Below are 27,375 nucleotides of genomic sequence, written 5' to 3' on the forward strand. Positions count from 1 at the left end.
TTTTAATCATCTCCTTCAGAATGCTGCCTTTGTGGAGCCAACTTTAATTGTCCTGCTGTCCCAGGAGATCAAAATGTCAACAATCGTTCTCGCCATGTCCGAAACATTTAACTGAGGCTGGAGGAAAAGACGGTCGCCTGATTCAATCCTCTCCCGTTCACATGACACGAACCAGCTGCTTCCGTTGCCGACAGAAAGGGAGAGTTGGGGTTGAACCTGTGTAATGTGGGCGTGTGCATCTGTGTGAGCAGCGTCTGTGTGTGTCAGAGCTTCGGTAATTTCGCTTATGAGTGACTACAGGTCCTTCTCTCCTGCTGCCATTTTCCTCTCAGAACAAATTCTCCTCAAAAATCGCCATCAGGTCACTCTGGAAATTGATGTCAATCGTGTCAGCCATCTGAAAAAAACCCCCCAAAAAACGAGAAGCATTACAGGATGTTTAAACGGATCAGAGACCTGTATTTTTTCGTTCGTGGTTCAGTTCTTACTGCCTCTCGCCGGCGCCTCTCCTGCTCACGACGGCGAGCCATCTCCCTCTGCTGGTCGAGAGCGTTCTGTGCGGCGAGGGTGGGTGGGGGAGGGGCTTGTTGCTGTGCGGGAGGGGGTTGTGGGGAGTGAGTGGGCGGAGTTGAGGCCGGAGGCGTCGGCGCGAGAGGCGACTGCTGCTCCTGACGACGGCGGGTGTCTTCTTGTGCTCGACGAGCCTGCTCCATCGTGTCGTCGTCGTCACGGCTCCTAAACGGAAACGAGAGGCAGCTGTGAGCCTGGCCAGCTGGTGGCCAACTCATGTTCATCAATACGCCCAACGATGTCGAAATAAATACATTTCAGCCAATGATTGGAAGGTGCGCAGAAAAACAAATGAAACTAGAAGTTATTTCTATTTGTTAAATGTCCGAATAATGAGAGAAAAATGTTACTACTGTAGTATTTGGCGTCATCGCCTTTAAAATGTTTCAAACGTTTTGGGTTTCCTTCCACAAGCTTCTCACAAAAGTTTCTGGGACTTTTGTCCCGTTCCTCCTGACAGAACCGGAGTAACTTAGTCAGGTTTGCGGGCCACCTTGCTCACGCGTCTTTTCAGCTCTGCCCACAAATTTTCCACGGGCATTGTGAGGACCACTCAAATACATTGCCTTTATTGTCCTTAAGCTACTTTGGAAGTAATCTGGGAGGTTGCTGACGGTCATTGTCCATTTGGAAAACCCATTTTTGCCCAAGCTTCAACTTCCTGGTTCACATCTTGAAATGTGGCTTCAGTATTTCAACATAATGTTCTTTCCTTGTGATACAATCTACTTTCTGAAGTACACCAGCCCATCCTGCTGCAACATGAAGCTGCCCCCCCCCGTACTTCACAGTTTGGATGGTGAAAGTCTCCATGTTTTTCCTCCGAATGCTAGGTTGGTTACGTCTGCAAAAGTTAAGGTCTTTGTCTTTGTGTGGATTTGTAAACTGTAATTTGGCTTTTTACTGTTGCTTTTGGAGTTATGGCTCCTTCCTCGCCGAGTGGCCTTTCAGCTCATGTTGGTACACGAGCTGAGTGGATAATGGCTCTCTGACCAGCATCAGCAGCTGTGTTTGAGGTGCATCCACAGGTCTGCCTCCAATTAACACAAATGTTGTCAACTAACCTATCATGGGCTTCCAAAGCCATGACATCAACTGGGCTTTTCCAAATTGTCTAAAGCAGTGGTGTCCAATCCTGGTCCTGGAGGGCCACTATCCTGCATGTTTTAGATGTTTCTCTGCTCTTCAAGCTCTGCAGAAGCCTGATAATCACTCAGTCATCGAAATCAGGTGTGTCAAAGCAGAGAAACAACTAAAACGTGCAGGCAAGTGACCCTCCAGGACCAGGATTGGACACCACTGGTCTAAAGGCATAGTAAACTCTATACAAACTTGTGACTTTGGAGAAAGAACTGTTATTTATTAGTTGGGAATTTAGCAAATGTAAGTAATTTTGGGAATCCTAAAGTATCTAAAACAGGAAGGTTTAGTTTAATGTCAGACAGTGAGGAAAAAATGGGTATCTGTCTATAAATTTAGCATGTGTAAACACCCGGTTTTACCACTACATTTAGCCGTTTAGGAACAAAAAAAAAAGATTTGTTGTAGCATTAGTGCCATTTCGTCCTGTTCGTTCTTTCTCTTCAACACCCACAATGTTCGTTTCTAACACGTCACCTCCCACTTACCGTAGTTTTTCTTGCTCTCTCCTGGCCTGCTCTGCCTGAGCTTTCAGCTGTCTCTCCCGCTCCTCCTTCTCCCTGGCGGCCCGTCTGAACTGTTCGAAACTGTCGCTGGAGGAGCGCACCGCAGAGGCCGGCGTGGACTGGGGCCTCTGAGCCAGACTGGCCCAAGAACCCATGTTTTTTAATTTCACATCCTGGACAGAAACAAAAACAAAAAGGAGGTTAGGGGAAAGCATGAAATGAACAATAAGACAGAAGAGCATTTATTGGATGTGACTGACATTACTGCCTTCACATCAAACCTGTACACACCTGGGTTTTCTTTGGTGCGATGGGAGTTTTGGGTTCTTGCTTGATTTTGATGTCCTGTTGGGGACAAGGTTGTGCCGGGGAGTCTGGGAGACGGGGAAAGGGCCGGGAACCATCTAGTGGCTTTATGTCTAAACCTGAGGGAGGCATAAATAGAGAAAATATGAATCTTGAGCAGTTTTTAAGAGGTTCTAAGAGCTTGTGCTCAGATTTAGGTCATGTATGCATTTTGTATTAGGAGATTCTTTGCTCAGGACGTGTTGTCACATGGAGAACGATGTTGAAATTGCAGCCTTCAATACAGCATTTTGAGAATAGCAGTTAGCTGAGTAATATTTGACCAATTAAAGCAAATGAAATCTGGCACTCACTGAGTTTGTTATCTGGTTTGTTTGTGTCTTGGCGGACTACAGGACTGAAGGGTGATGGGGGCAAAACTGGAGACTGTGGAGGCTTCTCCTCTTTAACTCCCACAAGGTTGGACCTCTGTTCCTACAAGAAACAGAAGCAACACGTTTAAATAACCAAGAATTAAAGACATTTGAGTGCCTCAACATACACTTCCACGTTCAGCACTGAGCAGAAGTTTAAAGCCACCTTTAATATTTGACACTTTGTTTCCAAGGAGCCAAACTTTATTACAATATATTAAAGTGATCTTGATGAACATTTCTTCAGGTTTTCTGATGGTCTTTTAAAGTTCTTAACTTCGATTTTTTTTCTCCTTTTTCAATTTCTGTCCAGTTCTTGCACCTGACCACAACAGGATTTTGGGCAATTTGTGCTTAATAAATTAAGAAAAGTGGACAACGAAAGAGAAAGCCTAAAAATAAAGCATTTACAGCATTTGAACAGTTTCTGAAAGTTTTGTCTTTAAGAAAAAGAGTGAAATAAATAAATCAGTAAACACCTGACAGAACGTTAGAGATCCAGTTAATCATCTATTGTTTGTCAAGTTTTCAGCTCTTTGAGAATAAAATACTATTTTATGTTTGTCAAACTGAGTTACCACTGGCATTCTGTACAGATTCAACTTAAGAATGGGAACAAATTGGTCTTTATGCCGAAGGATGTAACAAGTTCTTTGCTAAATTGTTTGTAATATGTTCACTACACTGGCTCATCTTTTCAGTTAAAGAAGCTTATTTACCAGAATGATTTGCAGGTCAAAGTTAAGTGACCGAACAACCAAACAAGTCAAGACCACCTACAGTACTGTACTTCGGCTGCTGCATATAATCAACACAGGCATGCAGGACTCTGACATTTACGACTTGCTTACATGCTTCTTGGTCTGTGAGGGCGACTGCTGTCCCATTGTATGGAACTGAGGCATCTGAGGAGAATGCATCATCAGAGGAGAGGGGCTTTCATGGAGGGAACCTGACAAAACACAAGACGAGACATTACAATGCACCACAATCCAACTTAAAGCCTGCAGCTCCACAGCGTGGCCACATGCAGGTATGACAGTCAAGTGTAATAACATAGTAATAGTACACAGAGGCCAATAAACAGGATTTAATGTGTTTTGATACCATTTTATCCTAAAATCTTTACATAAATTGAAACATAATCACAGCCACACCAGTCTTTGGTTTTGTTTCTAAAACAGTGCTGGTAATTCTCCAGCTTATGACTGGTAGCTCTGGTTGTTATTGGCGTACTCCACAGATCTGAAGATGTTTAACCCACCAAAGGGTTTTTTAGAAAGATTTCTGTCCAGGCAATTTGTTACCAACTGATGGATTTAGGGGCATCATAAAGAAATGTGGTAAAGAAGGAATGTATATTTAGTTTGTAAATATTTAGTGATTTATCATTTACCTAAAAGTAATATTTTCACTTTACCCCAAGTTAATCCATCAACATTATTTTGCCAGTTTAAGCCTGTTGTGTTAATAGAAGGCAGTCCCAGTAAAATGAAGAAGCAGTTTGTTGAAATAAGATTGAAGTATGAGGAAAAACCAAAACTTACCTGCAGACGAGAAAGGCTCTGCTTTGATTCGTGGGGATGGCTGCTGTTGATGTAACTGCTGTAACTTGTGCTGCAGGCTCGCGCTCTTCTGCTGCAGGGACAACGACGCGTTCGTATGTAGGAACGACGGAGGCATGTGGCCTGGGATGTGTCTCTGCGTCAGGGCAGGAGGGTTTGTCGTCATAACCTGTGCGTGTATTGGCGGTACCAGCTGGGGGGCAACCTGCCCTGGTGAGTGGGTGTGCAGCGGCTGCGACTGAGCGGAGGGTCTTGGCTGAAGCGACTGCAGGAGGGTGTGGACCTGACTGAGCGGCGGCGTCTCAGAATTATTGGATGTCGGCTCTTCGTCGTCCTCCAGCAGGGCTTGGGGAGGCTGAGCTGAGAGAGTACCCAGGATGCCATGCGACGGCGGTGAAGGAACCCGCGGTTGAGGGATGGGCTGCGGAAGGTTCATGGGAAGCGTGGGCTGAAGCTGCACTGAAGACGATGGCGGCATGGAGGGAAGTGAGGATGGGGGAAGGGAAGATGGGGGAAGGGAAGATGGGGGAAGAGAGGTCGGGGCAAGCGAAGTTGGGACAAGCGAGTTTGGGACAAGCGAGTTTGGGGCAACCGAGGCTGGGGCAAGCGAAGTTGGGGCAAGCGAGGCTGGGGCAAGCGAGGCTGGGGCAAGCGAGGCTGGGGCAAGCGAGGCTGGGGCAAGCGAGGCTGGGGGAGGCTGTGAATGTTTGGGCGGAAGTGGTGCGGCGCGGTTGCTAGGTCTCGATGGTTGCTGGGGAAGAGCGTTGTGGATCGCTGCAAAAAAGAACGGGACAAAAACGACAGGATGCTTGAAATCAGGAAAACATGAGATCAAGATTATAGTTTGTTTTTTTAGTCTTAAAAGTAAAAATCTAGAAAGCAGATTTTTTGCAGGTGAAACTAAAACATTCAGTTCATGGCAGGTAGAAATGTCTTTTTTTACAGAAATTTTTTTTAGACAAAAACTAAAATTTTCATATTTTATCAAGCAGGACAGTGGACAAGTTAATTTATAGAAAAAAGTATTAAGTCTAGCATTAATGTATTTGTTGAGCTGCAGCTCTAGTAAACCTACCTGGGGAAGGTATGATGGGATGCTGGTTAAGGAAAAGGTGCGTGTCGGTTGGCGTCTGGTTGGTGGGGGTGTTTGCGTTGAGGAGGCCAGAGGAAACGAGAGCAATAGCAGGGGTTATGGTTGCACTGGACTCTGTGTTTGACTGCGCCAGGTGGGGGTTCATGAAGTGGTCAAGAGGATCAAATCCTGTGGTCATTAACTGAGAGGAATCCAGAGAGGGGACAAACGACGGTTTTGACTGGACCAACTGAGGCTGAGCCTGAGGTGCAGCAGCGACTGGACCCACTCCACCACTGAGGGGCTGGTGGAGCGGTCTCTTTGTGTCCTTGTTGGCTGAGGTCTTCTTCTGTTGCTTGGGAACCAGCCCTGCAGACAGAGAGAAGAAACAAGCTTAAAAGATCTGAAATGACAAAAATACACACTGAAGTATTGAAGCTGCGGGTTTGCTAAATGTGATAAGCTGGTACTCAGAGGTGAGTGTGAACATCACCATTCTCAGAGTCTTCACTGTCGTCTGAGTCACTGCTGTCTGAAGATGAGGATCCAGTCTTCATCCTTGTCACAGTTGTCATTTCCAGAGACTTCTCTATAATAAAAAAAGTCACCAAATTTAAAAACTCAATTCAATAACAACATCATTCCTTTAATAACAACTGCATCACTTGGAGACATGCGAGGTCACTGAACAAACTGCTCTCCATCCCCTTCATGACACCCTACAAAGGCAGCGAAGCTCCCTTTTCTAACACTCACTCAGCTTTGCTGCCAGAAAGAACGCTGCAAGAAATCATTCCTGCCTTTTGTAATTTCATTTTCTAACAGCTTATCTCTGTCTAACGGATGACTTATACCTGTACACAGCTACTGTAGAAATGTTATTATGCACGGTATTAAACATACAGTAATAGTATTACTCCACCATCAATGCGGTGGTCAATAGGTGATTTTTTAGAATAATTTCCAACGGTTTATTTCACTTTTGCCCCTTGGGTTTTTACCACACCAATAGGAATGACAGCAAAATACAAATTATATGTGAAAAGACATGAATGCGTTTGGTCTATGGGAGAAGAGCTGGAGTACCCAGAGAAAATCTACACATGCATGGGGCTTTAAACTCCACACAGAAAGGCTGCTGTAACCACTTAACTGCCCCAGGGACACCAAAGGTTCGTCACAATAGCTTAATTTGGTTATTTTCAATAAAAGCATGGTCCTTACATTACCGTATTATTAGACAAGAACATAGATGTATTTTGCTAAAATATTAAAGATGTTTGATCACTACATTGAGAGAATAATGCAATCAATGTTCAGTAAATAAGTCACGTAAAGATATTTGATGAAGAATTTGAACGGATAACAAAAAAAAAACAACTGATCTACAGTTATCACATTTATGACAGTAAATGCTGTGGAAAAATCAGCCTTTAGATGGGATACTGGTTTAAGATGACTTGTAAAAACCAGTCATCAAAAATAAATAAAAAGAAGCCCTGTTCCACCAGTTCCAACAGGAACTATTAAGAACAAAACAGGAAAGAAAATAGGATGCAGAATTGTTGGATTCTGTATTAAGCTAATTGAACTAAAAGAATTTGGATCTATCCAAACATACAGACCACGTATTTGACTGTAAGGTCTATGTCAATTTAAGTTATACTGTCACCAGTTTAATGTTAAACTTGCAAACTGAAGACTGTAGAGTCTGAACTGTTCTGTAGATCTTGGCTGAAATGTCACTTGATACGATGTTGTCATGATCTTGATCATACAAGGTTGTATGTACCCAACTTTTTTAGACCTTGTGTGCATCAAAAAGTTCCTATCTTGTCCTGACAGATTAAGAAGTGTAGGAGGACGAACTTGACCTTCACTGTGACTTCAAGTAAAAAGCCCACCTGATGTTTTTTTCTTCTTTTTGAGGCAGCTACAGACGTATTTTTCCAACTCTCTCAGCGTGGAGGGCTTCAGCGTCTCAAAGTCGATCTCGATCTCGTCTGGATTAGAGTTCTTCAGTGAAGGCTCACGCGTTTGGATTATGTGCACAACTCTGCCCAGTTTGTCACCAGGCAACTTGTTTATGTCGAGGCTCAGCTGGCGCTTCTCCTCATAAGACATTGGCTTGCATTTGTCGGTGCTCAGTTCTGGAAAGGAAAGCATCGCAGGAGGTTAAAACAATCTGACTTTCAAAATAAATCATATGCAACATGTTTGTTTTGTGCTAAACATACCCGGGTCATCCTCTGCTTCAAGAGAAGCTGAAGGGACAAGAGGGATCGGGGCTGTCTGAGGAGGTGCAGCAGGGTGGCTGTTTTTATTTCCTTCTTTCTTACTGCGATGGACAAATGATTAGTTTAGCTCCAGTTCAAACAGCAATAATATTGTCGTAGGTTTTTTTTTTTCCATGTAGTTAATCTTACCCAGTTTTTTTCTTGTCCTTCTTTGCCACAACAGGATCTTTGCTGCTCTTGCCTTTTTTAGAAGTTTGAAGCATTGCAAGAGGAGAGGTCTCTGCAGATTCCTCTGTTCCCATCTTCTTCTTGTGCTTTTCTTTTTTCTTCTCCTTTTTGTCCCTCTCTTTCTTTTTGGGCTTGCTGGCCTGCGGCTGAGAGAGTGCTGCCAGCTGTTCGTGGACAGCTTTAAGCTACAGGTAACAAACACACACAACAGAGGCCTTAAAATCAACATCATCCGTGTCTTACTACTATGCGTTTCACCCTCTCTCTTTAATTTTAAAGCTCCAACCTGTTCCTGTAACTCAGCCAGTCGCTGTTGTCTTTCTTGCTCTGAGTCTCCTCTTGAGGACTCGGAATCAGAAGAACTAGAGCTGTCGTCTTCCGAAACAGCAGACGGGGGTGGGGCTTGTCGAGTGGAGGGTGCAGAGTGGAGGGCCGATGACGGTGTGGGAACTGGGGTGGGCTCCTCTGAGTCATCAGGCATTTTGGCAAAACGCTTCTCAAACAGATCCTGTTAGATGGGAGGAAGGAATGCAGGAGAAACTATGAGCTTGACTGGTACAGAACATTTATTTTGTACAGGTTTATAACCCCAAACTACATGCATAGTTCTGTGTCTATATCAGATAAAAAAGGTATGTCAGAAACATGACAGAACTGTAGACAGACCTTTGGGCTCTGAAAAAAGATAAAATAGCATATGGGTCCTAACAGTGGGCGTGTTCAGTCAAATGTGATGAAGCAACATTCAGCAGGGATGTTGATCTGTGACCTTAGATTAATAATGCTAGATGCTGTGTCCTCCCCCTCTCTGGTTGTTGGAAACTGAAGCGAGGACGACTCATTTATGGGTGCTGCCACGTTGTACTTTAAGAAGCAGAGTTCTGTGCTTTAGGAATGTGGGGCCTTAAGTTTCGTCTACTCCCTCACATGCAAACATGCTGTTACATGAACATAAGCATGTTATAACTAATAACAGGTAAACATATTAAAGAAATTAATATCTGAACACAAAGCAGCAAGGTTAGAACTACATGAATCAAGAAGAGTAAACACCTGAAAAAAAAATAAAAGGGTCTGAGGTGTATTTTTATTTTTTTAAATAGGACAAAGTCCTGTTTGTTTACATGGAGGAGGAAGGCTTTGTACAGGTGGGCTAGGGATGCTGGTCCCTTTCCAGCCTCAACTTCCTGCTTCCCATCAGATGTCTAGATTTCTAGACATTGTGATAGCAGCTGGTCAGACATAAGTCTGGAGCACAATCCAGTTCAGGTTTTAGAGTTCGGTCACGCTAAATACATAATGTCTTGTTTTTTGATTAACTGTGTGTAAAATTAACAGTTTACCTGTAATTTCCGTGCCATGGAAACAACATCGTGGTCTGGAGGATTGTACTTGTAACAGTTTGAGAACATCAACCGGACATCTGCTGCAAATTCCTGTGCATCTCTGTACTGCCTGTTGTCCAGCTTTTTCTGAAGGAGACAAACAAATCATTTTAAATGATCAAAATCTTGTTGATGCATGTTCTGAAACATATCCTTTATTGACTGCATTTGGGAATAAAATGAGAAGTGGACGTTGACAAGCTGAAATAAAGTTTTCTGTTTTTTTGATCTCCCAACCCAGTTTACTGATCCCCCTTAACAGTTTGCTGTATTGAGTAAATCCTGCATCACCTCAAAAAAAAGACGTTTACACAGACCGGCCACTCATTGTTATAAAAATCACCTTGATGGTGCTGAGATCCATGGGGTGCTTGATGATATCATGGTAGTCGTGTAGGCCCAGGCTTTTAGCATCGACAGGTTTGTAAAAAGGCCAGGCGTACGAAATGTGTTTCTTTGACAACATCTCTCGATGGAGGCGCGAACAGAAACGCAACTGTTCCTGGCGCTTCGATGCCACCGACCCTCCCGTCTCCAAGCCTCCTCCCAGGTGATGCTGAGAGTCTGGCTGTGAGGCGTCTTTTTTGGGTTGCTTTGGTGGTCGAGCGCTCTCTCGGCGAGGCCGGGTCACTTCAGAAATGGGAGGCGATTCGCTTAGCTGGTCGTTAGCTGTGGGTGTTGTGGTATCGGCTTTCCTCTTCTGGCTCTTCCTTTGCTGTTGGAACGTGAAAGGTTTAGGGTTAAAAAGTGAAGATCTGCTCGTGTCCATCAGAGTGCATATGGATGTGTCCATACCTTGATGAGAGCTGGGGAGCTCTGCAGCACAGGGGCAGGGTGGAGGCCTGGGTGCGTCAAGGCTGGAGGAGGGACAGATGTCATGCCCTGGGCCAGGACGTCTGGGGTAGAGAGGGGGAAGGAGGATCCCAGGTGTGAAGTGTGGTTGGTGGGCGCAGGGGGCAAACGTGGGGGCTGAGTCTGAGTCAGAGGTTGGGGAGGTGGCTGGATGAGAGGCTGGGGAGGAGGAGGCTGGATGAGAGGTTGTGGGGGAGGAGGTTGGATGTGAGGCTGAATGAGAGGCTGAATGAGAGGCTGGATGAGAGGCTGGGGAGGAGGCTGGGTAAGGGGGAGGGCCGGTGTGTTACGAGCCTGTGGAGTGGTGGCTGGAGATGAAAAGCCTTGTGTGTGGGGGGTGGTAGAAGGAGAGGATGAGTCTTGGCCCGAATCTGACATTGGGATCAGAGTTGGAAGAGAGGGTACAAAATTAGACCCCAAATGTGCACAAAGATGGAATATAAAAAAAGACAAAACCATCTATGCTAAATGCTAAAACCTTGTTTTCACTTGAACAAATGATAATATGCTCAAAGAAACAAAAATTTGATTTAATAATTAGAACTTTCTGCTTGTATTTACAAGTGTGGTGGTTCAGATTAGTGCTAATGAGCCATCACTGGAATAAAGCTAATTATTCCTTAAATTATTTCGAAGTACATCAACAAAAAATCTAAACACAGTAACATCGCCTCTAGCTTCATAACAAAACATATTTTAATGTAAGGCAGCGAGGGGTGCTCTTGACTCACCAAAACAAACAAAAAAAAGATGCTGTAGTATGCTAGATGCTCACATATTATCATCTTAAAAAAACAAACAAAAAACCAATCCATACCTGGCTCCCGCCTGCTCCCACGACGACCCTTTGTAACCACAGAAATCTCTATCTCCTCTTGTGGCATTTCTGTAATCTTCTGGAGAAAAAGCTTTTCTAAGGCTTCAGCCATCAGGACAATGTCATCGCCGGGCTAAAGGAACAAAAACACAAAACAGACGTATTGACCAAATAAACTGTTTTAGTTTATATACAATGTGTCTGAGGTATAGTTTCTCCCTCACGCTTGTCATGGGCTACAGAGTTGAAATACAAAAAAAAAAGCCTTTGAACAGTAGTACATGTTAGACTTCTACCAACCGGTGGCCTCAAAATGTCTAGACACATTTTGTGAAGCTTTCAAACGCTTCTTTTGAGCAACTAGGACAAACTGTAGCTGTAGCTAAAAGTGCTACAAATAGATGTAAGCCTTTCTGTGTGTGTACTACTACTTTAAAAACATCATAGCCTTAAAGCAACTGCCAGACAAAAAAAAATTAAGATAAATAAAATATTAAGGCACCTTTCTCTGGGAAAAAAAAACTTTTAAGAAAAAAAAAAAAAGAGACTTGTGAGCCATATAAACCCAACTCTAAACTTAAGCAGACCCTCTTCAAAGCATCATCTTTTAATAATTTCTTTAAACTATTTTTGTATAATTTGGCTCCAATAAATTGGGCTGACCATCCAATTAAAATGTTTCAATTAAGCAAATGAAATCCATCCTGTCATACTTTCATTCATTTTCTTCACACGCTTTTCCATGCAGGGTCGTGGGGAGCTGGTGCCCATTTTTAGCGGTCATTCGCTGAGAGGCGGGGGACATCTTGGACAGGCTGCCCATCACAGGGCCACACAGAGACAAACAAGACAATCAACACTCTCACTCACACCTAGTGATAATTTAGAGTTACCAATTAACCTAACATTCATGTTTTTGGTCTGTAGGAGGAAACCAGAGTAGGAAACCAGGGAAAACTCACACAATTAAGTCCAATTAATGAACATATTTCCATTATAGCTAAAGCCAATACCCCCGTGTTAAGGCCACATAACATGAACCCTAGTTCAAACAACTCAAGAACTGAACAGAGTAACGCATGAGAAGCACACAGCACATGTTAAACACACTGTCATGGCTATTTGAGCCTGTGGGTTGCAAATTTGAGCACGTTTAAATTACTGTTTTTACATCTCTGAAATATTGTAGCTGTTTGGAGGGTGCAAGTCATCATAGTCTGATGGCAAAGATTTTTTATTTCAACAGATAACTGCAAGTATCTAAATGCGAAAAAAGGGAAAATGTCTTGTTCATGGAAGCCAAGTCCAAACAATTTGTAGCTTGGCTCACCTTGTTGTAGATGTAGCAGTTTGTGAACATTGTGTTGAAGTCGTGGATACACTCCTGGGCGTTCCAGTAGTAGTTGTTCTCTAGACGTTTTTTTATTGTGCCCATGTCCATAGGAGTTCTTATGATCTTATAGTAGTCCTGATAAAGAAAAACAGGAAGAACAGGCAAGTAATAAACAAATGAGCTAAATGAGGTGAGTATGGTGGACACCTGCCAAGTTAAAATGTTTGACATCATCATCTGGTTTCAGATGAAAACACACTGCAGTCACAGAACAGTGATTGTGCAAATGAACCTTAATGATACATTTAGGTTCTTGCTTTTTGGCATGTTGATGAAACACCAACTGGTTAAAAAGCATGTGCAAACATGAAATCTTTAGTATCACGAACACTAAAATGGTTGCACTAATTCTACAGGTTTTGCATTAAAATTATCTTCTGTAATTGTATGCATTCCTGCAATTTCCTATTACTGATTTAAAATGTATTGTTTTGTATTAATAGCATTAAAAATGACTTAAACAGAAACTGAAACCTCCTCTTTTACTTTCTCATTTTCTTTTGGTAAAAAAACAACACCACTTGCAACAAAGAGCACAAAAACCTGTTATTGATTTGAAAACAAGTCTTTTGTTATTGATTTGAACAACTATTACAACTGAGTTTGTAATAAAAATTGTTTACTCATGGGCAGCTCATCTATCAGTAGTACTCTGTGATTGTTGCATATCAAATTATGTTGACAGTTGCTGCAGTATAAGCTGCGTGCTTTGAACTATGTCATTTAATTACAGACAAATGAAAGAAAAACAAGTTACTCACGGGCAAATTGAGTTTGACTGCATCTACAGGTGCTTGGAAGGGCCATGCAAACTGATGTTTCCATAAAGTCTTCAACACCACCTTCAGCAGGTACTGGAAGAAACAAACAAACAAAAAAAGATTATTATTATACGAAGAAAACCAGTCAAACTAAATACAAAATAAAGTCAACGTGTAAAAAACAAAAAGTGAAATGAAGCTACCTGTAGCTGGTTGGTTTGTCGTTTGGGTCTGGAGGGGTTCCATGTTTCGGGGGGTGGGGGGTTGAAAGGGAGAGGTGGTGTGGCGGAGGAAGGGTTCTGGCTGCTGCCTGCTTCCAGTCCGTCTCCCATCGCAGCGGTGGGTCGCAGTGACTGAGCAGACTGTTTTGGCAGATTGGACCTGGCAGGGGCAGGTTGGAGTGGGGGGAGCCCCCTCAGGCCATCACATTCGTATCGTGACCCTCTGGAAGGATGACCAGAAAAGATAAGTCCTCCACTTCCATGAGTGCATTTGTCAGAGAAGCCAACTTTAACACAGCATCAAACAATTTTCTATGTGATGTTTCAATTATTAATGGAACTGCACACAGTGTCTGCAGTCTGCTCTCATATTTAGCATCAGATGTCTCTGTCTGAGATGGGAGCAAAGCAACATAAAGAAAAATAAACTACCTCACACACAAAAAAAAACCATCTAATTTTTGGAAGCTGTTCTGTCAAATGCAAGTCTAATTCTGCAGCAAAGTTTTTACATACACAATGTTGCCAAAAATATTCCCTTTTTCCCTTATTCCCTTTTTCCCATCAAAATGTCTTGGTATGCTGAAGAATTAAGAGTTTCCTTTCACTGGAACTAAGCGGCCAAGCCCAACTCCTGAAAAACAACCCCACACCATAATCCTCCTTCCACCAAACTTTACACTTGGCACAATACAGTCAGACAAGTGCGGTTCTCCTGGCAACCACCAAACTCAGACTCCTCCATCAGATTGTCAGACAGAGAAGTGTTAATCGTCACTCCAGAGAACACGTCTCCACTGCTCTGGAGTGCAGTGGAGATGTGCTTCACACCACTGCAGCCGCACTTTGCATTGCACTCGGTGATGTAAGGCTGAGTCGATCTGTGATTTTACGTGGCCGAGTTGCTGTCATTCCCAATCACTTCCACTTTGTTTTAATCCCACTAACAGTTGACTGAGGAATATTTAGTAGCGAGGAAATTTCACAACTGGACCTATTGCACAGGTGGCATCCTATCACAGTACCACAATGGAATTCACTGAGCTCCTGAAAGCAACCCATTATTCCACAAGTGTTTGTAGTAGCACTCTGCATGCCCATGTGCTTGACTTTACTCACCTGTGGTTATGGAGGTTATTGGAACATATAAACTTAATGATTTGGATGGGTGAGTGAAGACTTTTGGCAATTTAGTGTATTACAGATTATCTCAGTAACCCTATAAAAAGATGTTAACATGCATCCTGGGAGAGAGTTGCCTCAAGGACAACTTAGTACAGATTTGGTAGCACTAGGATGCACTGAAGATGCATTAAGATCCAAGCACATCATTTTGGACACTTGAAAACACGTTCAGTAGATTCGTCTTAGACCTCATCCAGGATATCAAGTAACAGAACGCAACTCTACACGGGCAGCAGGATTTCCACTATGACCAATATTGTCCACTCATTTTTAAAAACCCTTACTACTTTGTGCTGAACTGAACCGGCAGTCTGATGTGAAGTTTAGTGCTCACTTCTTATGTTGTAGTTATCTTTTCTATCATATTGTAATTGTGTCAGTGATGATCTCTCATATGTGTTGTTTTGTTGACAGAAACGTTGTGCTGAATAGCTTTCAGCTGCTCCAACACGGGTTAACAGGCTCTGACTGAGACTATATTCACGTTTTGGACAAGCTTCAAGAGCTTCTAGAAGAATATCCATGTCTGGAAATACAGCTTTAAGGTCTTTAATAAACTCATGCCCTGTTTCTGTTAATGTGTTTTACTGTGAAAGAGTTTGTTGAAGTGAAGGCTAAAGCTAGCCTCCTTCCTCTCTGTTTTGATTGTTTGATTTTCTTGCAGTTCAAATAATTTACTCGCTGACAAGGTGGTCTCTCAAATCATAGATAATGTTTGGACACTGTTCTGCTACAAACTTTAAGCTTAGTGTTAAACTACATAAATTTTGGATGCCTAGGGTCTCTTAAACAGACGGGAGGCAGCAGGCGGTCTCTTGGACATTGTGAAAAGCGTGTAAAACTCTAACTTCTTAGAGCACATCCACATATTACCAAATCCTGAGACATTCCGCATTTAAAAATATATTCATCCTAAAATAAAAAGAGCATTTATGCTCAACTTCATACATTTTTCTTACCTAAAACACCAGCAGATAATTATGGTCAATTATGGGCAAGCAGCAGGGAAATGTTGCTGGCTTTTCTTCACAGCTCATTGTTTCAATTTTAATAAAGTAGAAGTCTAGACCATCATTAAACTTAAGCTCAAAATGTAACTTTTATCCACCTTTTCAAACACACCTAAAACGTTGCATCTAACTTGTATAACATGTCAAACCCTGTATATGCCTAAACTAATCCTAGAAGGAGCAAATACTTTTCAGAAACTTACATGTTTGATGCTGTGCCACTGTGGTCTTAATCCACTAGTGTGATCATATCTTAGTGGGTAAGGTGGCAGCTTCCTGAGGTTACACGGGATGTTTGTCTGTGAGACGCTGCAGGGCAAGGAAACCACAACAGAGACAGAAAGCAGAGTGTCCCACCTTTAAGAAAAACAAATACGTGCTTTAAAGTTAATATGAGGACAACGTTATAATACTGTAGCGCAGGCTGAGTATAAAACTAAGAGCTTGACAACACAACCCGTTTAAGTTAGAAATTCTAGACGATAATTAACGAAAACACATCCAGGAAGAGCCAAAATTATGCATTTAAATTGCTCAACACCTTTTCCCTGCTAACCTTCCAGGTCCGTAGATCGCCATTGTCGCTGAGAACGAGTGACAGCTCTGCACGTAAACAGCGTTTCAGAATACAACTGCGACCAGAAAGATATTCTCGAAATGACGTACGCCACGCTTCACATGAGTTTCTGCGCCATCGCGCGTAACCTACGCAGCAGATAGGACGTAAGTTATGTCACGAATACGGCCTACGGGGCTACAAACAAACAGCCTAGCAGCTAACTGGCTAACACGATACCGACCTGCAGCTAACATGCACACTGACAGCAACGATAGCCACTGACACTGAAGTTACCCCCATACACGCATCTAGAAGAGGAAGATACAACACCGAATGTGCGCCAGGACACCTAGCCGCGCAGAATTAGAAGATAAAACAGCATATATCTCGTGTACCCGAACCGGTGCAAGGCCTGCGAAGACAGCTCATGCTCCGCTCTCCGAAGCGCTCACTGACAGCGCGAAAAATACAGCCACTGTGACCGCAACAAACCCCTCACCTGTCCCCCGCGGCCCTATGTTCCCGTTACGTTTCCTACTATCATCCCTGCGAGGACATTAACAGCTATTTTTACCTTGTTCGGTCGCTTGTCAGCGCTCGCAGACCTTCCTCGCCCCAAATCCAGAACAAACAGTCCCAAGCTACGTCAGTGACGTCAGACGCAAGGAGGGCAGACTGAGCGTGCGTCAGCCGACATGTCACTCATCCGCAGCTCCGCCCCCTCCCACGGGTGAGCTCATGCAATACCTCGTAATGATTTCAGCCGGAAAACAGGTAGGGTGGAGTTTTACAAACTAAAATTGATAAAATAAACCAAAAATAACACCAAAGGTATTAAACAAATAAAATAAATACCCACTATTTTTAAAGTTTAGAAGAAAACAAACTTACCAGTGGCACCTGATGCTTTAGGTGATTAATCCTACAATTTTACAGGAAAAGGTTTTATTAAAAAAATATTTATCAATTAATAATGAAACCAAGCAAGAAAATATACAGTATGTTGGATAAATTATGGAGAATTACATATTATTTGTGTCCTCACTTTAAAAAAATTGAAACAGCTGGCTACTACTATTATTTAAATAAACTAGATAATAAAGCAACACCTAGTAATTATGGTTTTATTGAGTGCTGTAGACAAAGCATATTGTAGTTGTAAAAATATACAGAAGGTATTTCTATAAAACTAAACACTGCCTGCAATTCTGTTCCCACAGAAGTAAACAGAACAAAACTTATCTTTGATAAAAAACAATTACTTAACAAAGTTAAAAATTTTACACTTTTACTGTTCATTAATCTCACATCAATTCATAAATCTGCACATTCAGACTAGTATTTTAAATTGACCTGAAAGATGACAGAAAAAAAAAAAATGGATTTATTAAACAAGTTTATTTCTTCGGTGAAGCAAAACAATTACAACTGTATTCTGAACAACATTCAGATTATTTCACACTTTTTCCCCACCAACCGAGCTCTTAAATGGAAGATTAAAAAGCTCAACTTGCTGTACGTTTTTGCCAGATTTGGAATATCACCCATTTATTTTTGTTTTCTGTGATCTAAATGCTATGACACTGCGTAAACTGAGAAAACATAACACTCATGATCTCTAAAACAAATTCAAAACAATTTGGAGGTTACACAGAAGGAACGAGAAATATATTAGGAACAAAAATTTGACATCTGAAATATGACAAGTTATCTTCTTCACAAGGTTTAAAGGAAAAGACCGATCTTGTCTTGTTATGACCAAAAAAAAAAAAAGCACAAGCAGCTAATGAACTGAGAATTAAGACTGGAAAGGAGGAGACCACTGAGAACCTTCAAATAAAGGTTTTGGTAGACCATCATGCATAAATTTAGAGTTCCTAAGTGTAACTCAGCTTGTTTTTTCTTTTCATTTTCATCTTCAGCATGAAAGAATTATTGTACCCAAAATGTAAACCCTTGCTAATAATAATAATAAAAAAGAGGCAGAAGCAAAAACTTAAATAGTAAATGACAGTGGAGGTATGTACATTAATAATCCTAGCATTAATGGACAGCAGGGGTCACCAACTGGTCGAAATATAACAGAAATGTTACACAAGTCACTCCTGATCCCCCACAGTGTAAGCTTCTTCACTCTCCTCCTGGTCACACGGTAATCCCTCTTCAGCAAATTCATCATGCACAACATATCCCTCATCCTCTTCCTCTCCAAGACCAAAACCTTCATCTCCCTGGTTCTCCTCTTCCTCCATCTTTTCCTCCTCCTCCTCCACCTCTATCGCTGCTGCTGCCACCACCTCTGCCTCCTCCTCCTCCTCCTCCTGCTGCTGCTGCTCCTGCTCATCCTCCTTCTCCACTGCTGCTGATGTCTCTAGTTCTGCTGCCGGTTCTGCTGCTTCCTCCTGCGTCCCTTCTTTGTCTGCCTCCCCTTCAGGCTCATCTTGGACTTGGGTGGCTGCTGTCTGGTCGTCCGCCGTCTCACCGGTTAACTCCATCTCTGACACGTCCATTGCAATAGAGCTCTCTGGATCCAGCTCGTCCTGGTTACCGACAAATGGGTTTTCGCCCTGACAATGACATTAAATTAAAAACATTCATTTAAAAAAAAGGTAAGGTTTCAATAAGAAAAGAGTCTTGCTCCATTCAAGCACAATTGAAAGTCTACTCCGTTACAAATCTGCTTTGACTAATGTTTGACCAGAATATTATACAAAGCATTAATGTTTTTTTGTGGTTTATTAGAGAGTATGTTTCATTAATCACATTTAATGTACAACAGTTATTAACCAGAGTGCCTTTGTAAAATCTGGAGCTGGATTTCAGAAAAAGAAATCCCCAATAAATAGATAATTTTATCATTCTCTTACTTTAATCAGTTGCATATTGTTATAAAGTAAGTTAAAGACTTAAACATATGAAAAGGAAAGAGCACCAAAGTAAAAGTTTGGTAAATGTTTTTACTCCTTACTACACTGGCAAACATGGCATAACAATTTTACTACAAATTCCAAAGCGTGTTTCTATTTGCAGCACAACACACCAGACTCTACCTGTACAGTACTCAATCTATTTTTGATATTGTCAGGCTACATGTCGATCTGCAAGTACCTTGAGGTAGCTCTCCAGCTTCTTGCTGATGAGTTTGTGATTGAGGATGCTACGAGCGACTGACAGGCTGCCCCACTTGGACTGCTCCATCATACCCTTGAAAAGAAAAGTCCAGATTTACTGCAAACGTCTCAGAGACGGTGCCACAGGGGAAATATGGCTGCCAAGTGTGATTTGGTACATAAAAACCAAACATGTTTAGATTTCATGCCATATCCTTAACAATACCGCTTAGAAAAGTGTGGGAAAATATTCTCAACTGAAACTATTTCAGTATCTTTTGTTACAAAATGCTGCTTGAAGTAACTCAGATTTAAGCATGACGTAGACTGGCATTAAGACAGTTCATACAGGGATCTGATTAAGTTGATTGTATTGTTAGTGATGCTCTCCCAGCTGCTCTTTTCTCCCACATTACCAAGTTAAGGAACAGTAAATGTGATTAAACACTGTTGGGACAATCTGCCATACCTTCCTGTTGTAGTTGTGGTCGTGAGACTTGATGTGTTTCTGAATCAGGTGTGGCTGCATGGGGATGAAAAGGTCGCATACGGCACAGTGCGCTGCTTCCACCTTCCTCATGAAGTGCTCCATGCCGAGCTCTGCACAGTGTTTGAGAAGATGTCTGAAGTGAGCGATACCATCCCTTGTTTTAGCTGCACCGATCCAAACTGAGCTGCTGCTTACCCCTGGTGAGGTCCTGGTCTTTGTATGCCTGGCAGATGGCAGCGGTGTGGTTTTCCATGTGGCTGATCCTCTCTGCCGTCTTCTTAATTTTGTTCTTCAAATACTCCTACAAAATTCAAAGTTTTGTTAAGTTTACAATCTGGCATGTACTCTGTAAATGACAGCTCAAACTCATTCATAAACAGTCTAAACTGCACTGCATGCTTCAGATCATTCATTACACATGAAACATGCTTTGCTAAGAAACTGAAACTTAAGATTTGCTAAGACTGAACACAAACAATCAAAACTTCATCTTGAAATGCATCACTACTGGGCTAAAGCTTGACCCAGACATTTCATTAGGATCTAAAGAATTAGAATCATTTAATTAAAAAAACACAAAGTATGTTTCTCAATGCTGTGCATTCACAATGTGCACATTTTTTTGAAACCTAAATGCAAAGGTTGTAACATTTCCAGAAGTTCCTAACTGGATAACAACAGAACATTTTCTTTTATTGAAGGGATACAAATTTTGTAATCTAAACAACTTCTTCTGGCAGCTCCTTTAAGGGGGTCTCCACTGCCTTCATTTCACCCCATCCAACTGGACATCCTCCTTCATTACATCCATGGACCTCCTCTGTGGTCTTCCTTTTTCCCTGCCTGGCATCTTAATTTTCAACATCCTTGGTACAACATATCCACTGACCCTCCTTCGCATGTCCAAACCACCTCAGCCTTGCCTCTCTGAAGTTAGCCATCCTTCTGTCTCAAATCACCCCTGCCACTCATTTCCACCCTCTCCACCCTGCCTGCACTCTCGTCTTCACTTCTCTTGAGCACTGCCTGTTGCTTTGCATGGATGACTCTCTCATTCATACACATGTATACTGTCTTGCTTGAGACTTTTATCCCTTTTCTCTCCACAGGCTCTCTTCCACCTGCTAACGAGGCTGCAAACATCATAGTGCACGGGGACTCCTGCCTGACCTCACCTGTCAACCCGTTCATCAACATTTTTCGTAAACACATTCCTACAAAATGCACAAAGTCCGTGAATACGCCAAAAGAAATGCACAACAATGCAGTCACCTGTAAGAAGTCTGTGGTGGGCTTCGACAGGTGGCTGGTCAGGAACTTAAAGTGGTCCTTGTGAAAGCGGCTTTCAAGATGAGCTTCCATTTCTTCTTTGTAGAACGAACGGAACTTGCACACAGAACATGCAAACATCATCCTGAGGGAAAAAATCCAACAAAGTAAATTAAGTCATTTTCAACAAAATGGAATTCAAACCAAGGCCAAAAATGTTGTCAGAAAATAAGTTACTGATTCTTACGTAACCAATTACTCAGAGAAAAAGACAAAAAGTAAGGTATCAGAACATAATCATTTGAAAACGTATGGTAATTACCCAATACGAGGGTAATGTAAAAGAGAAAACAAGAAGAAAGAGTTATTCATTTGCAGTTTTTCCTCCTAACCTTTCCAGGAATCCCCTCCTTTTTCTCGATTTTGCCTGCTTCTCCTGACCCTGAGTCGGAGACGGTTTTCCTTGAGGCTTCTTCTTCTCCTCCTGCTTGGGCGTAGCTGATCAGCAGAACGACAACAACAGGCAAAAAAAAAAAAATAAAAAATGAAAAAAAAGATTTAATTTAGTCATATTCTATAAGTATTGCATTGCATGGAGAGAAGAAATACAAACTGAAAAGCCACTTTAGTTAAGCTTACCGTTATCTCCTGATTCAGAGGGGGTTGCATCCTGGAGAAGAGAAACAGAGAAGTCACTCTGATAAGCTCGGTTTATGAAAACCAACTTGACGAGTCACAAAAGATTCAGAGATACTGATAACATTTCACCCCCTCACCTCAGTGACAGGTTCTGGTTTACTTTCACCATTTTTGGGAGTTTCTTCTGCTGAAACAGACCACAGGAACACGAGAGAGTATAAATATTGTCTGCAAAGAACTGGCATGATGTTCTCATACACCACTTTCAACTCCGAGGGTACCTTGTGTGGTCTCCGATCCTTCACCCTCGGTCTTATCAGTCACTGATTCTGGTTCATCAATCTTTCTCTTCTTCTGAACGTCACGCTGAGGCTTTACCTGCTACAGTGAACAAAAACTCATTTGCACTCAAAAGACTTGAGTAAAATAGGAAAAATAAAAATAAAAATCACAAAAAAAGAAACAAAAAATTGGTAATTTAAGTTGTAAACCTGCAGTGCAGAATTATGGTCTCCACCTTCAGTTTTTCAGGTTCTATGATCACTTTTGAGCGCCATGTTTTAATTAAACAAGAGGGTCAGAAATGTTTGTTTCATAATTTCCATTGTGCAAAATTTAATTTCACGTTCATGGGTCTGATCAGAACTGTGATCAGAAATGACTTGAATAGAATAATCGATATGTTGAAATGCTGCACTGCAGGTTCAAAAGCAGGCTCACAAATGTTTTTCTTCAAAAGTTTAACCTTCACAAGGCTAACATTTTCTTTAAACTACACAGGACTACAGGGGTAAAAATAACAAATATAAACACCCTGTAGCTAAATAAGGCAAAGCTTTAGGCAAGGAGAAGTCACTTGTTTTACTGTAAAACAGAGCAGCTCCATGAGACACTACAGTCCACTGTAATCAAAGGCTTGATGGACTCTGAAGTGCAACTATTTATGTCAAATGTGAGGAAAAAAAGAATCGAGGGATTCAGAAAGGGGTTAACTTCTGCCCAGCGTCTGAGGATTTTTTTTTTTGAGCTGGAGGTACTTACTTTGTTGAGGGGTCTCTTGCGGCCTCGCTGGCGGCCACCCCGTGGGCCCCCTCCAATATGCCTCCCAGGAAAGTCTTGAGGCCCTGGAGCAGAACCCTGGAAACCACCACTCTCAGGGTACACGCGGTTGGACAGGAGGGATGGGAGCTTGCCTCTACCACCTCCTGGAGAGTGGCCACGGTGGGACTGGCCACCGCTACCACTTCCCCGCAAACCTCCACCTAATGGAGTGGGGTCAGACCTGCGGCTTCCAAACCCTCCTCCAGCTCCTCGACCCCCAGCACTTCCACCCCTTCGGGGGGACCGTCGGCCTGCTCCAGCCCATCCTCCACCTCCAGAACCTCCTCCATGGGCACTGGCGAAGGACTCCCTCATATTCTGTCGCATTTTTGCGACTCCATAGGAAGAGGAGGGGCCGTCAAAGCCTCCTCCTCCCCCTAGCCCAATTCCCCCTCCGAAGCCTGAGCCTCCTCGCTGACTCAGCAGCATGCTGTCTCCACGATCATCCCCAAAACCATAGCTATCACCGCCAGATCTGTAGAGATCTCGTGAGGAGAGAGCAGAGCTGCGCGAGTCGAATGACTCGTACTGGTCAAACCTGCAGGAGGGAGGGAGGAAGAGGGTTGATAGAGAAAAGCAGAAAGCAAGAGAGGTAGGGGGGCCAGTCAGGTTTGGATTTCTCCACCTGCTTTTCCTTCTCCTCCATCTTCTTGCTTTCTCAAATTTCTTGTCACTCCCATATTTATTTCAACGACACATTAGATCAAAAATGGATGATCTAAAACAATATGATGTTGTACTTGTGGTCTGTTATCTTATGTGTTATTATTCTTCACAGAAACTTTTGCAGATTTAAAAAAATGCAATTTTTACATTTCATTTTCCTTGTTAAAGGAGAGGCTGGGAAACCTTGAACAAACAAGAACATGGCCCAGCAGAAAACAGCAACGTCGTTAGACAGGTGCAAGTAGGAAAACATCTTGGGATGTGACTTAGTTTTACAAAACACAAAAAGGGGCATTATATAAAAAAAACTATACATTAATTTAAAGCAGTGTGGATGTTTTTTTTTAATACATGAACCAAACATCTTTCTATAAAACTTTCATGTTTATGACGTAAGAACAGGCCAGCACCTGTAAACTCATCTTTCTTGCGTAACCTAAAGCCAGAACACAGGTTAGGTCACGTGGAGGATGAGGGAAACAAAAGTGTGTGAACACAAACAAGACAAAAGAAATGTTTGAGGAGAGCTACGTAAAAGATGGACAGGCCTTATATGCAAGGATGTTTGTTATGAATGAAAAGCTGGTTGCTCCTCCATGCCAAGAGATCATGCCTTTACAGAACGACTAGGGTTCAAAAGAAATAATATTCTTTTCCCTCTCAAATCACTAAGATAAAATGCAACAAAGCAAAGGTTTTCCTCGGATGCATCTCACACACATCTTCACAAAACCTGTAACACGTAGACCAGAGCCTTAGCAGGCTCAAACAATTCACCACTGAGATAAAATCAGTTCTTCCAGTTCAAATAAGCATGATTTTAGTTTGTCATTAAAATAAACTCTGTGCTTCGATGCCACTGTAAAACTCTAACTGAAGACAACACCTTTGACTTTTTAATATGCCAATGACACTACAGACACCAAAATATTATTTCCAATCTAGGTGGACCAAATTCAGCTGGCTAAATATGATTCAGAAATGAAGCAAAATTTAGTTCTTGCTTTCAACCAACCAAATGCCATGACAATAAAGGTGCATAAAAAAAATGTTAAAAAAGAAAAACTACTGCAGCCCATCTTAACATGTTTACTAATGTGGATGTGAGACAGTGGAACCAACTGAAAAGAGTTTACAGCCACAAAAAAAGGAAATAATATTACCTGTCACCCCGAAGCCCCTTGAACCCCCCTTCCATCTGAGAGAGCATGTCTAGACGTTGATTAATCTTGGCAATGACTGCATCCGCGTGTGCGTCTGTGGATGAGAGCAGAGATCCTCCCGAGAGCCCCCGCTTCATTTGGCCCCCTCCTCCATAGCTCCCGAGTCCAGACATCGAGCCCTTATAACCTCCTCCGTACAGGTCAAAGCCACCAGAGCCTTTAAGGACAAAAAGAAAGGACGATCACAACCTCCAGGTCCTGCTACAGGGGTCACTACAACACATCTTCAACATCAGTGGGCTTTCCTCCCGTAGTCTGGTCTGACAAAGTCTAAATACCTACAGGAATAAGCTTGTGAGTACTCCAAGCTTCTAAATTACCTAACTTATACCAAGCATTCTGAATGTTAAAAAAATTAAGTTTTAGTCAAACAGGATGATTTTACTTAAGAATAGAATCCACAGGCTACTGCCTATAACTAATAGATGATATGATTACATGAAAAAATAACCATAATAAGCACTGGAGCACCTTTTCTTGGAATTTAGAGAATTTTAGCAGCTTTTACAAAGAGCGACGATGGGTAACTTATACCCCGATACTGTACTCACAGTGCCAAGTTTGCAACTGTGTGCAAGTATCATGAAACTAAAATCTTAATCAGATTATAACAAAAGCATTCATCCATTTCATAACCGCTCTATTAGGGAACAGTCAATACAATTGATGACATCAACTATGGTAATTCATCAACATCAATATTTTTTAGTAGACCCAAACCTTTATGAATTTATTTTTGATTTTCTTCAATGTAAGTTGAGTTTTGGTCAGATTAGTTTGAGCGAGACAGACACTTTACTGATCCCAGAGGGAAATAAAAACAAATAAATAATGCATGCTTCATTTTATTTAAAGATAAATAAAAAGCTCTTTAAGCTGTATTTTATACTTTAATTTGCAAGTCTTTGTTTACATTTTATTTTGCAGGATATAGTATAATCCAAAGTCGACTTGTTACATATCAACTGAACTGAAATAAAATTGCTGATCAGGATTTCCGGAGGAAAATCAGTTTAGAATAATTAATATTTGGTTGAAAAAAAATGCAGTTCTCTATTCAGTGCCCATTCAGGACATGCAATATGATGACGCCACTTGGCTGTTCATTAATAGCAAAGTGCCCATGCACAGTTAGTTATTTACTATTTCTCTCACCCCTGTTGCCACCTCCACCTCCACCTCCCCAGCTGGAATAACCTGCAAAGAAAAAAGAAAAAGAAAAACCAGAATCAGGAAATGGAGACACCAGGCACTGATTTTCACACTTAGGTTAGCAACTAAAACACTTCAATGAACCTTAAAACCAGCCGCACTTGTGCTCTAACGATCATCCTATTTCTAATCATCCCAAGCTGTTAGCTGCCTGCACTGGTTTTAAATCCGCAATTCAACCAGTGACATAAATAATAAATGATAAAAGTTTAGATTTTATTGCTCTGGACGGAGGCGGCCATTTTATCGACCATCCCCGTCTTTGAACGTTTTGCTTATATGAGACACTGCGATCCATTTCAACGAATAGGCCAGATAACTAAAGCAAAACACCGAGAGAGACATTTGATTTAAAACTACACCAACAACAATAAATAAAAAACAAAAACAAAAGCACGAAACCACAGAAAATGTGGAAACTGCTTCAACGGTGCAACGTTTCTGTTAGCAAACGGGCCTAAATGCAGCTTCTTCTTGCTTGTATGATTATTACCAAAATACATTTAAAACAGGTCGGTGACTAGCTTTAGCTTGTTTGATTCAAGCTCTAGTCGGATAGTTCGAATGTTGTTGTTCTTCAGAAGAAATTGAAGAAAAAACATGCGTTAGCATTAGCGCTAAGAGCTAGCATAATGTGGCTGCTCTCCTTTGTAACGCAGCAAGCTGCTGAAATGGATTTAAAAATGAAGCCAAATGCCACAAACAGAGGACGGATATACTCACCGGAACCATAGCCCCTGCTGTCCATGTTGTTTATTTTTTTGTGTGCAGTGTTCAAAAAATAAAATTGAAAACAAGCGAGTAGTTCTAAGTAGGACAGTGTGGGTTTCGGAGCTGAACCGACACGTGTTGTGTCGAAAAATGCACCCCTGCCGTCGAACCCCGCCTTCACAGAAAGCGCATTTCAAAGCGTTTATTCTCACTCATTATTTAAATTAAACGTGTCTAATTGTTTTGTGTTGCTGAATATATTTAAGGACACAGCTATCCACAATTATGATATATATATATACATATATATAAATGCTGATTTTTAAAAACCCTCTTATTTAGCCACGTAAAAGGCTACTCCTTGCTATTTCTCATCAGAAAAACGTCTGGTATCTACCAATACCAGTCATCTAACGATACTATTAAATCTATTTTATACCGAGGAACAATTTTAAGAGATTTCATAAAAGAAAAACTGCAGACACACGTACTTCTGATAAGGCTGTTATGCAACTGCAAACAAGCTTCCTATGAAAGGGGTGCTTTTTTCGGCACAACACCTGTAACTGCGACGCACCCCGAAATCACGTGACCAATGAGGCCTCATTACGTACAGTATATATAATATAATATAATATAATATAATATAATATAATATAATATAATATAATATAATATAATATAATATAATATAATATAATATAATATGAAGATTTCTACTGTTCACCACTTTG

General features: G+C 41.7%; 2 protein-coding genes across 4 annotated transcripts; both read right to left on the reverse strand.

Moving 5' to 3' along the window:
- LOC108230475 (bromodomain-containing protein 4-like) lies at positions 1 to 16,880 on the reverse strand. 2 transcript variants are annotated; one of them, XM_017406755.3, is made up of 22 exons: positions 16,795 to 16,880; positions 15,865 to 16,018; positions 13,449 to 13,689; positions 13,246 to 13,338; positions 12,422 to 12,559; positions 11,092 to 11,224; positions 10,218 to 10,645; positions 9,766 to 10,137; positions 9,381 to 9,509; positions 8,324 to 8,545; positions 7,999 to 8,222; positions 7,810 to 7,910; positions 7,477 to 7,722; positions 6,066 to 6,161; positions 5,576 to 5,941; positions 4,483 to 5,274; positions 3,787 to 3,887; positions 2,876 to 2,996; positions 2,508 to 2,641; positions 2,199 to 2,389; positions 489 to 735; positions 1 to 397 (listed from the first exon to the last, which is right to left on the reverse strand). In XM_017406755.3, the coding sequence occupies exons 3-22, from the start codon at positions 13,575 to 13,577 to the stop codon at positions 329 to 331; spliced, it is 4,332 nt and encodes a 1,443-aa protein (XP_017262244.1). In that variant the 5' UTR covers positions 13,578 to 13,689; positions 15,865 to 16,018; positions 16,795 to 16,880; the 3' UTR covers positions 1 to 328. The 2 variants fall into 2 exon arrangements, with proteins under 2 accessions (XP_017262244.1, XP_017262262.1); XM_017406773.3 differs by lacking the exon at positions 15,865 to 16,018 and having other exon boundaries at positions 16,795 to 16,872.
- A 719-nt stretch (positions 16,881 to 17,599) lies between these two features.
- Positions 17,600 to 26,797, reverse strand: akap8l (A kinase (PRKA) anchor protein 8-like). Of its 2 annotated transcripts, none has more exons than XM_017408468.3 (13): positions 26,654 to 26,797; positions 25,874 to 25,915; positions 24,659 to 24,875; positions 22,770 to 23,367; positions 22,010 to 22,109; positions 21,866 to 21,912; positions 21,729 to 21,759; positions 21,482 to 21,587; positions 21,093 to 21,234; positions 20,016 to 20,121; positions 19,800 to 19,930; positions 19,329 to 19,424; positions 17,600 to 18,787 (listed from the first exon to the last, which is right to left on the reverse strand). In XM_017408468.3, exons 1-13 carry the CDS (start codon positions 26,676 to 26,678, stop codon positions 18,320 to 18,322), a joined length of 2,109 nt encoding a protein of 702 aa, XP_017263957.1. In that variant the 5' UTR covers positions 26,679 to 26,797; the 3' UTR covers positions 17,600 to 18,319. The 2 variants fall into 2 exon arrangements, with proteins under 2 accessions (XP_017263957.1, XP_017263949.1); XM_017408460.3 differs by having other exon boundaries at positions 21,866 to 21,915.
- Positions 26,798 to 27,375: the final 578 nt, after the last annotated feature.

The sequence above is a fragment of the Kryptolebias marmoratus genome, linkage group LG3, assembly GCF_001649575.2.
Source record: "Kryptolebias marmoratus isolate JLee-2015 linkage group LG3, ASM164957v2, whole genome shotgun sequence".
In the NCBI taxonomy this organism is placed as follows: domain Eukaryota; kingdom Metazoa; phylum Chordata; class Actinopteri; order Cyprinodontiformes; family Rivulidae; genus Kryptolebias; species Kryptolebias marmoratus.

Coding starts and splice junctions, on each gene's coding strand:
- LOC108230475 (XM_017406755.3), bottom strand. CDS start 13,577: ATGGGAGACGGACTGGAAGCAGGCAGCAGCCAGAACCCTTCCTCCGCC. Junction 6,162..7,476: donor AAAGAAGAAAAAAACATCAG/GTGGGCTTTTTA, acceptor TTTTTATTATAG/AGAAGTCTCTGGAAATGACA. Junction 5,275..5,575: donor TCCCATCATACCTTCCCCAG/GTAGGTTTACTA, acceptor TCTTTTTTGCAG/CGATCCACAACGCTCTTCCC.
- akap8l (XM_017408460.3), bottom strand. CDS start 26,678: ATGGACAGCAGGGGCTATGGTTCCG. Junction 20,122..21,092: donor CCACCACAGACTTCTTACAG/GTGACTGCATTG, acceptor TGAATTTTGTAG/GAGTATTTGAAGAACAAAAT. Junction 19,931..20,015: donor AGACCAGGACCTCACCAGGG/GTAAGCAGCAGC, acceptor AACACTGTGCAG/AGCTCGGCATGGAGCACTTC.